Source organism: Marmota marmota, unplaced genomic scaffold (genome assembly GCF_001458135.2).
Source record: "Marmota marmota marmota unplaced genomic scaffold, marMar, whole genome shotgun sequence".
Taxonomy (NCBI): Eukaryota; Metazoa; Chordata; class Mammalia; order Rodentia; family Sciuridae; genus Marmota; species Marmota marmota.
In genome coordinates this window covers 4,573,027-4,584,941 of record NW_025999891.1, presented here as the reverse complement: position 1 = coordinate 4,584,941, position 11,915 = coordinate 4,573,027, and the positions used below count along the sequence as shown (strand labels likewise).

Sequence of the window (11,915 nt, the reverse complement as noted above, 5' to 3'; positions counted from 1 at the left end):
TTCTCACAACAATCCTTTAGAGAGTTCCCATGGTCCCTATTTTGCAGATGAACAAACTGAGGCTGTAGAGGCCATGTAACTTGCCCAAGGCATCCCCCAGCCTGAAAATGGTAAAGCTGAGATTTAAGTCCACACCCTTAACCATGCACAACAGAGAAAAACTTGAGCCCAGACACCCACAGCTAGCAGGTTGCCTCGCTGGGTGACCTGGGGCACATTGCTTCCCCTCTTTGGGCTCAGCCCCATCATCTATCAAATGAAGGGGTTGGACACAAGCACTCCTGGCCCTTCCAGGCCTGAGATTCTGTGATTGTGCCAATCTCTGCATCAGTATCCCCAGGGCACACCCAGAAAGAGGGCACAGCTGATTTGCCCCTTTGGGCCTAGGCGCTGGTTTCCCAAGGTACCTTCTAACCCCAGGTAGAATGGTTCACCTTCTCCCAGGCAAGTCCACCTGCCAGGACCTGGCTGCACACCCCTGCTGTCCCTACTCAGGTTAGAGCTCTGTGCTAGGCCCTGAGGACTCCACATGCTCCTCACAGAGATCTCTGGCCCTACCCTAGGTAGGCTCAAAGTGACCACTGACAAGTCTCACCCACTTCTCTGAGTGGCCTAAACTCAGCCTCTCACCTGCAGTGAGGTGTGTGGATATAGGGGTGCTGTGGATGCTGGCACCAGTTCCACAATCACCTTGCTGAGTTTCCTTGTGAAAAACCCTTCCCTTCTCTGTTCTCTGTTCCTTCTCAAGGACTAAGCTTTGGGAAAGGCAGAGCTGGGGTTGCTTTTGTGGGAATTTCAGGATAAGGGAAAGAGGAAGGGAGAGAAATAAGGCCCAGCCTAGTCATCTGCTTTCTCTTCCAGCAGGCGTCAGAGGTCAAGATCAAGCCTCCAGCTCTGGAGAATGGTCCTGGGATGTACTGCTACCAACCCCCCTTGCAGCACATGTACTGCCCCTCCCAGCCCCCTTTCCACCAGGTGGGTCTGAGGCAAGTGGCATGCTTCCCGGGCTCTCAAGATATTATGTGGTGTGTGTTGTGTGTGGTGCGGTGTATAGGTATGTGCTCATGTGCACACCTGGATGGGCAGGTGTAGGCAGCAGGGCCCCGAACTTTTCAGGCTAGACCACCCCTGGTAAGGGGAAAGTAATTAATAGGGAGACAGAAGCAACTGTCGTTCTCTAGGGACAGAAAGTGTTGTCTGGACCCTTGGCAGGGCCTGAGGGGCTCAAACAAGAGAGTAGGGCTGAGACTGAGGCAGGGCCTTGATGTGACCCAAAAAAAAGGAGGGAGAAGAAGAGCCAGCCCCGAGGAAGAAAACAGGGCAGAGAGAAAATTGTGTCATGTGACACCAGGCTAAGCTCCACGAACAGGGGTCCCATCTCTAGGTCACATCGTGCTGTATGGCCTTGAACTCAAGAGGATAGGCACCAGGTGTGGGACTACAGGCCTCCCAACCCAGAGGGCTCCAAATCCTCATCATGTTGGTCCTTTCCCCACCCCGCTGCCCAACTTTGGCCCCTCCCAAATGTGAAGGATGCCAAGTAATTGCCCCACACTGGCAAAGGATGGAGGTTTTTTAAAAGAGAAAGAAAAAGAGCCCCAAGAGCAGCCAGGCAGCTCCCTGGAGTCACCGGGCAAGACACAGCAAGTGGCTGCCCAGCGCCCAGCTCCATCCACCTGCAGCCTGGCACTGAGACAGGCCCTGCCTGTGGAGCAGGTTCTACTCCCAGTTCTTTGGCATTGGCCCGGATCTTGGCCAAGCAAGAGGGAGGAGGGGGATCAGACGGCCTTCCCTGTGGGCGAGAGAGACAGAGGAAAGCAAGGGAATGCCCAGCACAAGGCACATCCTCCCTTCTTGATGGGCCTGGCTGCAGTGGCCATAGCTAGGCAGAGGCTCCTGGTCTCACCCAGTGTAGGAGATGTACCTGAGGCAGCTTGTCCTGTCAGGGACTGAGCTACTGCAGGATGAAGGGACAACCAGTGGCCTCACCATGCCTGGCCTTGCTTTGATGCCCTCTGCTGTCAGCACCCCTCCTCAAACAAGATGGCCGCACCCAGGGCTTTATGGAGCCCAAGAGAGGGTGACTCAGGCACTAAGTGTCTCTCAGTGACCTGGAAAGAGCACTTCAGCCTGGAGCAGCTAGGGGAGTCAGAGTCTCCTACTCCCCTGCCCCCATAAAACACCATCCCTGGCACCGCGGCCACTCCCTTTGCCGTAAAAATCACCTCCCACCCCCACCTGCCCACCACCATGACCAGCTCTTTCAAAGAGCCACTGAAACTCGTAAAAGGTGGCAGTGCCCAGCAACCGCCCAGGCTGGACATCCCACTTCCGGCCCAGTACTCCAGGAGCACAGGGAGGCCTGGAGTGTCTGTCTGGGAGGGTGTAGAGGCCACAGGCTGCGCCTCACTCTCTGCAGCCCAGCTGGGCTTCATCTCATCCCTGTGGCAATCACAGCACCTTAAAGGGCTGGAGAAAGGGAACTTTGAGGCCTCTGAGTTCCAAAATGTGGATGTCTTCTCAGACCCTCACATGTCCACACTATTGTCTACGCCTCAGCTCTACCATGGGGGTGATGGAGTTCACGAACAGGGAGAGGAGAATCTGACCTCATCTTCTCTGGATGCATATGAAGAGGGGAGGGGAGTCCTCCTCAGAAAGGCTGGGTACCATGGCAATCACTCTTCCCCCTTCAACCTCTCCGGTATTCACAGGGTGGTGGCAGCTACCCTGTACCCTACCTGGGCTCCTCTCACTATCCATACCAGCGGATCGCACCCCAGGCCAGCGCTGATGGGCACCAGCCGCTCTTCCCCAAACCCATCTACTCCTACAGGTACATCTCCAAGCTCCCCTTGGGCAGAAGGAGGAGGGCTGAGTGGGCCATTGGGGAAACTGAGGCATGGAATCCTCAGTGCATAAGGGTAGTGACACGGCCAGTGAGCTTCAAAAGGAGGCTGGAGAGAGGACCCCTGCAAGGGAGCAGTGAATAGACTTGATCACCTCTGACCTCTTGTCTACACCTGAGGATCTGGTTCCGCGGATTCCGTGTTTTGTGTGAATCTGCTGAACTCTAACCTCCTGGGGCCCAGGGCCAGGGATTGGAGTTTAGGGAAGATACCCACCACCTTGCCCATCTCCCCAGATATAGAGAAGAACCCCACTCCAAAGCTCTACTGGAAATAAATGAGAGATAAGGGCTTCAGATGTGACTCAGTTACTCACCCTCCGGTGGGACTTCTCAGGGGCTGGGAGATTAAGTCCCAGCAGCATCCAGCCTATCTGGGGGACCCTTCCATCTGTCCTTTCAATCATCCAATCATCAGTGACACTTGACCTAATGTATGCCAGGCCTCAGGGAGAGATCAGGTCCTCTTCTGAGCTGATGGACGCTCAGAAAAAAGAACTCAGACACTAGCCAGGAGCACAGAGAGGGGATTTGTGGAAGGCCAGATGGTGCACAGAAAGGAGCATACAGAGCCAGACCTTATAGCCCAGCAAAACTGGGGACAAGACCAGAATCTGGAATTTACTAGAAGTGAAACTTAGGCAAGTTGTTTGATCTCTCTGAGCTTCTATTTATTCATCAGGGAGAGAGGAAAAAAAAAAAAGTCAAGAGACAGCAACTCGGGCTGTTGGAAGGATTAAGTAAGAGAACGTAGGGGCTCATCAGACCTCCATTGACTCCCCACTACCCGGCACTCATGCAAGTGGCCAAGGGCCGACTAGTGAGGACTGGTAGTGACAGCTCCTGTGTAAGGAGGGCTTCTATGTTGAGGTATCATTCCTCCCCACAACTGAGTAGTTGTTAACTCTTTTTACTCTAAAGATGAGGAAACTGACGTTCAGAGAGGTTAAGGCCCTTGCCCAAGGTCACGCCACTGGTCCCTGGCTAAGTCAGATGGAAGCCTTGCTTCTCAGACTCCACAGGGTCCTTGTTTATCTGTAATCCTCATCCCCTCTCCTTCAACTTGAACCTCACAGAGACTCTCACCAGAGGTGGGGGGGCTTCTGGGGAGGGCCTCAGGACCAGGTCAAGAGGCTCAGACTCTCACGGCTCTCTGTGTCTTCAGCATCCTCATCTTCATGGCCCTCAAGAACAGCAAAACTGGAAGCCTGCCTGTCAGCGAGATCTACAATTTTATGACGGAGCATTTCCCTTACTTCAAGGTGAGTCCCAGATCCATCTGCACCCGCCACCCCAAGTCCTGGACAAGTCAGGCCGGTCTAGAGCTGGAGGGTTCAGTGCAGAGATGAGAGGAGTTCGAAAAGCCAGCGAGGGTTTGTTCCCAGCACCACCACCACCTGCTTTCCCTTGTCTCCACCTCAAAAGGACAGAGCTCCCTTAGGGGTTCTATGTAGAGAACAGAGAGCTCAAGCTACTCCCTTGGTATTACACAGCAGATCTGGAGCTAGATCTTCTGCTGCAGGGAGGTGGTGATGTCAGTCCTGATAGGCTTCAGGGAGCATCCGCCCACCCCAAGTGAGGAGAGAAAGTTGGGGGAAGAAATGAGAGGCTGTCCCCATCCTTACCCCCAGGATGCTATGGGGCTGAGGAATTCCCACAGGAGCCGGTCAGCCAAGGCGACAAAAGGTGCTGAAGAATCCACTGCCTTCCAGGGTGAGATTAAAATCTGCCTCTGTGGGTGGCAGGCTCAGCTACAGTTCTACCAGAAAGTGGGGTGTGGGCTTCACAGTCTTCAGGTGTCCCAGGGAACCGGCTGGCTCACCTGACTCTGCCCCCACCCCTGGTGCAGAATCTAGTTCTTATCATCCACAGAAGGGACTTCTAGGGCTTCTACCCAACTCCCTCCCTAGAGGCAAGACAGATATCCAACTCCCCAGATGGGCAAACATATCATCAGAGAGAGCAGTTCATCTACCCAAGGTTACACAGCAGGTGGCATCAGTTGCTGGGCCAAGCTGTTGGGCTTCACACATCTCCCCCTTCCCCCAGACCCTTCTGCACAGTCCCCTTCTTCTGGGGTGGGTGTGGGAAAGACCAGAGCTTATGTCTGAGAAGTGCCTTCTCCAAGATCTGCACCATGATGGATATGATCTCATCTGCTACCCAGGCAGAGGGTAGGAACAGAGGCCCAGGTAATCCAGAACTGAACTCCACCTGCCAGTGGATGAGTCCTGCCCCCACCATCTACCCAACTGTCCTGCCTGAGGATAATTGGCACCTAATGTTCGAACAAGTTTTTGCTTGCTGAGCTGCCATCAGATAGGGAGTGGGCAAGAGGGTCAGAGTGGTCTGGCTAGGGAAAAGTATTTTGATCCACCAGAGATTCTGAAAAGAAGAGGAGGGGGAAGAGCATTGTCTCTGGGATTCAAGAAGCATCAAAGCCTGTGTCCAGGGCTGCCCTCGCACCCTAGCAGGTCAGGGAACTGCACCCTCCCTAACCCCCTAAGCTATTAGAGGGTCGTCCAGGGCTTCCAGAGGCCAAGCCAGAGAAAGGGAAATGAGGTCCCTGCCTCCTCCTCCGAGCCTCCCTCTCTCCCAGCTCCTGGCCTGGCCCCCAGCCCCTCCCTGCATCTCATCTTCCTGGCTTAATTATTTTTCCTGGGAGCTGTGTAATCCCTGTTTTATGGGGCCGAAGAGTGAAGAAGTCTAACAGCTTTTTTTTTTTTTTTATTCCAGTTGTTGTTCTTAACCAGTTGTGTCACTCCCTCACCCCTGAGTTTACATTTGACTTCAGAGAGTGAGCATCTGTGAGAATGGGAAGGGCCCCAAATGGCAGGGCAGGCCCTAAAGGATGACCTGGGCAGGGCCCTTAGTTAGGGGACAGAGTTGGAGTCCGGGCTCTGTCCCTGCCTCCCTGTGCGATCCAGCACTATATCCTTTCTTCTCTGGACTTCAGTTTCCCAATCTGTAAAATGGTCGGGTTGGACCAGGTTGGCACAAAGGCTCCTTCCAACTTGGACGATTCCCCTCTGACTCATCTAAGGAATCAGTTGGAAGATTCTCCTACCTTCCATATTGTTCACTCCCCATTCGAAGGTCATTTTTCTGGACAAGGACAGTGTGGACTGTGGGATGGGGTGGCACTCATGCCCAAGGCAGCTGATGTGGGCGTCCCGTAGCCCCGTGAGTCAGGGATGTGGGACTGGGGAAGTGTCCAGCCACTGGACATAATTGTTAATGCTGACCATTCCTCTTCCAAACAGGAAGTGACTGGGGTGGGGGCTGCCCTGGCATCCCAAAGTCACAGATTTATGGGGCCATAAAAGGCCCCAGTGCCCATTAACTCTGCCCATGGGGCGGCATAGCCTTGACTCCCAGGGGAGACTGTTGTGGGAATCAAAGTCTGGTCTGGTGGCTTAAGAATCTTCTCTGATAACCCTGGGAGATTTGGGGGGGTCATTTCAACCAGCCCCCTGCCCCAGGCCATCTGTCCCCAAGAAAGGCTCCAGCAGTTGCCACCAGCAACTTGCAGCGATGCTGGCATTAGGGCCCAGTTCTGCTGGGCGTGATTCAGCTTGGCTGCTCCCTGGGGCAAATGAGTTGGGGAGGAGGGAGTGGCCACCCCATGTTAACCAGAAACTATGGGCTGAATGAAAGAAGGGACAGGGGATGAGGGTGAAGGAGCCCTGCTGGTCAGAGCAGTGGCTCTGTCCGCAGTTAGCCCCGTCTGGGCTCAGAGCTGTCTCAGAGTCTGGAACAGAGCAGGAGATGGGGGATGGGAGGCCCACTGGCACCCCTGCCACCGCCTCTCACCCAACTGAGTCAGCCTAATGGTTTTTACAACCCTCCTTGGGCACAATTACTGCACTGGTGGCATGACCGGGCCTCCTAATGGGTGTTTATTCTGTTGGCACGAGCACCCCCTGCCTGAGGGCTGGCCTCCCCACCGGGGCACGCCCCCCCAGGCACACTCATGCAAACACACACCCACACACTCAGATGATCATGGATACACACACACACACACACACACACACACACACATACTCAGAGAGACTTTCTCACACACAGCCATTCTCTGGGACTTGTACAACCTCGCATGCAGGAATTCCAGACCCGTATCGGGAGATGCCACTCACCCTGGGAGACACACTTAGGGATATAGGCGCATGCTCACACACACTGAGCATGCACCACCCCCATGCACCAACACCCAGCAATGTGCTCAAACATATGTGCAACGTGGACACACACCCAGACACTCACCGGCCCCACCCATTTTTCTTTTCTCCTGAGTTTGCCTCAGAAGAGATGAGGCAGACCAGGAAGAGAGGCTTCCACAGCCTCCATCGCTCCTTCCTTACAGCTGGACAGAGGACCTTGGAGTTGTGAGCTCCCGTTGAACAGAGGGAGTACACACGGGCCTGAAGGCTCCATGGAGGCTGGTCCCACTTCAGTGGGGGCATGGGTCAGGAGGTCTCTGTGGTGCCCACCAGGCCTCAAATTCTCTGAAACATTGGGGTCCAGGGATAGGATGGGACGAAGGTGGATTTTAGTTGAAAATGAATTGTGGTCAAGGTTCCTGCCCACCTTTCCCCACCACTGAAGGGTACCGAGCACGTACTAGGTACCGAGGAGGATGATACAGCCCAGAGTGGGTGACAGTTCTGCATCCAAAGGAATGTTCTAGAGCCCAGCCTTGGAGCTGGTTCTTGCTACCTGAGCCCAACTTAAATTCTTGCTTTGCTCTGCTGGGGCAGACGGCACCTGATGGCTGGAAGAATTCTGTCCGCCACAACCTATCCCTCAACAAGTGCTTTGAGAAGGTGGAGAACAAATCTGGAAGTTCCTCTCGCAAGGGCTGCCTGTGGGCCCTCAATCCGGCCAAGATCGACAAGATGCAGGAGGAGCTGCAGAAGTGGAAGAGGAAGGACCCCATTGCTGTGCGCAAAAGCATGGCCAAGCCAGGTGAGGGCAGCCCCGCCACCCAAGGAAGGGCCTGAGGACCTGTGAGCCACAAAAAAAAAAAAAAAATGGGGCAGAGTCTGAGGGTTCTGAGGCTGGGGAGGTGTGGAGGAGAAAGATTTCATGGTGTTCTTTCTCTTTGGGGCCTTTTCAGAAGAGCTGGACAGCCTCATTGGAGACAAGAGGGAGAAGTTGGGCTCCCCGATGCTGGGCTGTCCGCCCCCTGGGCTGACAGGCTCCGGCCCCATCCGGCCCTTGGCACCCCCAACTGGGCTCTCCCAGCAGCTGCACCCAATCCACCCAGCTCCAGGACCCATGCCTGGCAAGAACCCTCTGCAAGACCTACTGGGGGGGCACGCACCCTCCTGCTATGGGCAGACGTACCCACACCTCTCACCCGGCCTGGCCCCTCCTGGACCCCCGCAGCCATTGTTCCCGCAGCCAGATGGGCACCTTGAGTTGCGGGCCCAGCCGGGTACCCCCCAGGACTCGCCTCTGCCTGCCCACACCCCACCCAGCCACAGTGCCAAGCTGCTGGCTGAGCCTTCCCCAGCCAGGACCGTGCATGACACCCTACTGCCAGACGGAGACCTGGGTACTGACCTGGATGCCATCAACCCCTCTCTCACCGACTTTGACTTCCAGGGTGAGCTGGGGGTAGGAAAGGGGAGGTGGGACAGGACTAGAGAGGTGCATCTAGCAGTGTGACCCATCCTCTCCAAGTCTCCATGCTGCCTGCCACCTGAGTCACCTGAGTCAGAAAGCCAGGAGCAGGTGTCGAGCCTCCCACTCCCTCCCTGCCATCCAGAGCACAGGGTCCAGAGGAACTCTCTTGCCCCAGTTTCCCTCCTCCTGGTACCCTGAAAGTGTTCCAGTTGACCCTGTCATCAAGCCACACTCAGCTCTGGCAAGATTGGAAAGAGCTCCGCGTTCTACCCCACACTCGATTGTGAGTGAGCATTCCCAGATGCATTCGCATTTTGTCAGAGTTGAGCATTCAATGCCCAAAGAGAGACCCTCTCCCTGCAGGAGTGTGAGACCTCAGAGCCAGGCAGATCCTGGAAAGATTAAGGGCTAGAAGTCCAGGGAGAGGGTCTATTCACTGCACTCCATCTTGCCTGCTCCATCTTTGCATAAGGCCACCGCACCCCGCCCATTCCCATCCTGTGCACCCCCAGGCCCTGTGACTATCCACAAGTGGTGGATTGCTGACCCAGGCCTCAGACCCTCCAGGCATGGAGGTGGAAACATTCACCAGCAGGTGTCAGGGAGGCAGCCTCCCCCTAGAGAGCCCCCAGTCTGATGGTCTAAGGTCCTGGGAAATAGCTTCACATAAATAGCTTCACATAAATCTTCAGGCCAGTCCAGAGATGGGGAGCAGGGCTCAGGCAACCTCTGGGGAAGTGTGGACATGTGGGAGACAATAAGCATCCACTCGTGCCCCTGCTAAAGATCAGGCATCCTGCTAACTTTACCTCTGCCCCCTCTTGGACCTGTGGAACAGGAGGGAATATGAAACCCATTTCGCAGAAGCACACAGAGGTTATATTACCTGTGCAAGATCGATTAGCTGGAAGGAAGGAATCAGGATCAGAATTCAGGCGGCCAAGGCCAACCCAGGGCTGTCAGAACCTCTTTCTCCAGACTCTGCAACCCTGATGCCCAGGGCAGGCACCCAGTCTCTGATTGCCATCCTGCAGGTCATACAACCCAAAGAGAGTTCAGTCAGGTGGTAACCCTGTTTGTTCCTCGGAGTCAAGTGTGCTTCCTAGCTCTGTCCCCATTCCCTGGGCTCTGCAATGGAGGAGGCCGAGGAAGCCATCCACTTCATTGGGTTCAGTGGCACATTGTGGGAAGACATTTGGTCTGGACTACAGATCCACCTTCCTTGGGGAGCTTAGGCAGAAAATTGAGTGAAGTAGCCCCCAAGTTGCCCCCAAGTGCCCAGCACCTGCATCAACCTTCAGTAGGCAGTTTTCAAATTCTTGATCCTCCCCAAAGTCTCTCCCTACAACAACTAGGTGGTCACAATATCTTTATTTTATTTGTTTTTATGCGGTGCTGAAGATTGAACCTAGTGCCTCATGTGTGCTAGGCAAGTGCTCTACCACTCAGCCCCAGCCCCAGCCCTAAATCTATGACTTTCAGACTGCTACATGGGAGTTGGAATCTGAGGCTCAGAGAGGGTCGGACACTGACTGGGATCACAGAGCTGATGTCAGGGTCGGCTCCCAGTCAGTGTCACTCCAATCCTGCTCTCTGTAGCATATGAAAGCCTCAGGTGGGTGGCAGACAGGGCTCCCCTCATGCCTCCCAGTGATGCTGATCTTCTCCTCCTCCTGATCCCCTAACTAGGAAACCTGTGGGAACAGCTAAAGGATGACAGCTTGGCCCTTGACCCTTTGGTACTGGTGACCTCGTCCCCGACATCATCCTCCATGCCACCGCCCCCACCACCACCCCACTGCTTCCCCTCGGGGCCCTGTCTGGCAGAGACAGGCAGTGGGGCAGGCGAATTGGCACCACCAGGCAGCGGCGGCTCCGGAGCCCTGGGAGACCTGCCCCTCACCACCCTCTACTCAGCGTTCATGGAGCTGGAGCCCACGCCGTCCACAGCCCCTGCTGGCCCCTCAGTGTACCTCAGCCCCAGCTCCAAGCCCATGGCCCTGGCATGAGCTCTGTCCGGCGTCAGCTCCAGCCTTTGCTTGTCTGGAAGTCTCTGCTGGTCATCCTCGTTGGGCTCACCTTGAAGGTCAAGGAAGGAAAATGCTATCTGTCCCCTCTGCCACTCAGCCAACTTGTTTGTTAGCTGGAAGCTGGAGCACAGGGGACACCTCCTAGGACGCTGCCCCTCACGCATTTCTGCCACCTGGTAGTCCAGTGCCTCACTCAGGGCCCCTAGAGAGCAATATGTGGGCAAGAAGCAAATGCATTCTCCCTAGCCACGCCCATGGGCCTTCAGCTCTCAGGCACATACATAGACTCAGGCTTACTCAAGACACACCAGCCACATGCCTTATACCCAGAGGAATCCATACCACATCAGAGAGCCTGACTTCATTTCTGAGGCCGCTGAGAGCTAAGGGCTTTGGTTACCAAAGCTCAAAGAATCCCCCCAGAACCCCATTCTGATTCCCATATGCTCCACAGGCCTGGCCCCCTCCAGTCATGTTCTTTCCTAGAATCCCCCTGTATTTATTCTCCTGTCTTCCTCCAACAGCCCAGCAAGGAGGAGGAGATAGAGAACTCCTCCTGTTGCCTGTGGACCCCCCCACCCAGGGTGCTTGCTACTAACTAGCAGCACCCTTCCTGCCAGGCTCCACCTATCCTCAGAACATTCTCTGTCTGGCCACCCCCAGGGTGACGCACAGGAGGGGCAATGTCCATTCCGGGACCAAACTGAGCCCAAATTCCAACACAAAGTGTTTGGAAAAGCCCTTGCCCTTGGAAACTTGAATGAATCTTCTCCCAGTCCCGGATGCGGGAAGGGCCCCCTCCAAGTCACCACAATCCCCCTCTTTCTCTAGAAAGAAATTCATGTAGTTTAGGTCCCAGCTTCCAACTGTCTCAGGCTGCCTGAGTGTTCAGGGAAGGGAAGCCTGGTCCAGACTGGTGAGGGAGCACCCATGCACCCCTCGCTTTGATCGCCTGGCAGACCCAGACACCCGAAAAGCACAAAGGATATCCCTGGAGCTAGGGAATATGGTCCAGGCGCCTGCCAGGCCCCATCAAGTGGGATCCTTAGCCTACCCTGGGCCTCCAAGTGACAAGAACATCCAAATGGTGGCCCCACTCTCATATGAGGCCCAAGCAGATGCCTCAATGGCCTGCCATTGTCCCCTGTCCTGGAACAGTAAAGCAAGTGCCTTGTGATCCCGCTACTGAGCCTTCATTTCTGGGTCTCCCCACCCTGAGCAGAAGGGCCAGGTCACACTGAACACAGATGTCCTGAGCCTATGGTGTCATTCCCACCCTACCCACAACTGTGAAGTTTCCAAATCCAAAAGGTGAGGTATCTAGAAGGACTTCCTGGCCTGACTGG

At 55.2% G+C, this 11,915-nt stretch overlaps 1 protein-coding gene across 6 annotated transcripts in view; it reads left to right on the top strand.

The window, feature by feature from the left end:
• Foxn1 (forkhead box N1) overlaps window positions 1-11,746 on the top strand; it is a 28,173-nt gene extending 16,427 nt beyond the window's left edge. For 5 of the 6 annotated variants that reach the window (XM_048794192.1, XM_048794179.1, XM_048794185.1 and 2 more), the window contains exons 4-9: window positions 862-975; window positions 2,706-2,836; window positions 4,074-4,170; window positions 7,669-7,876; window positions 8,028-8,519; window positions 10,229-11,746. In XM_048794192.1, the coding sequence (XP_048650149.1) occupies window positions 862-975; window positions 2,706-2,836; window positions 4,074-4,170; window positions 7,669-7,876; window positions 8,028-8,519; window positions 10,229-10,548 (1,362 nt within the window). In that variant the 3' untranslated portion in view covers window positions 10,549-11,746. The remainder of the gene's footprint in view (window positions 1-861; window positions 976-2,705; window positions 2,837-4,073; window positions 4,171-7,668; window positions 7,877-8,027; window positions 8,520-10,228) is intronic. The other variant, XM_048794170.1, reaches the window with a different exon arrangement.
• The last annotated feature ends 169 nt before the right edge of the window (window positions 11,747-11,915 follow it).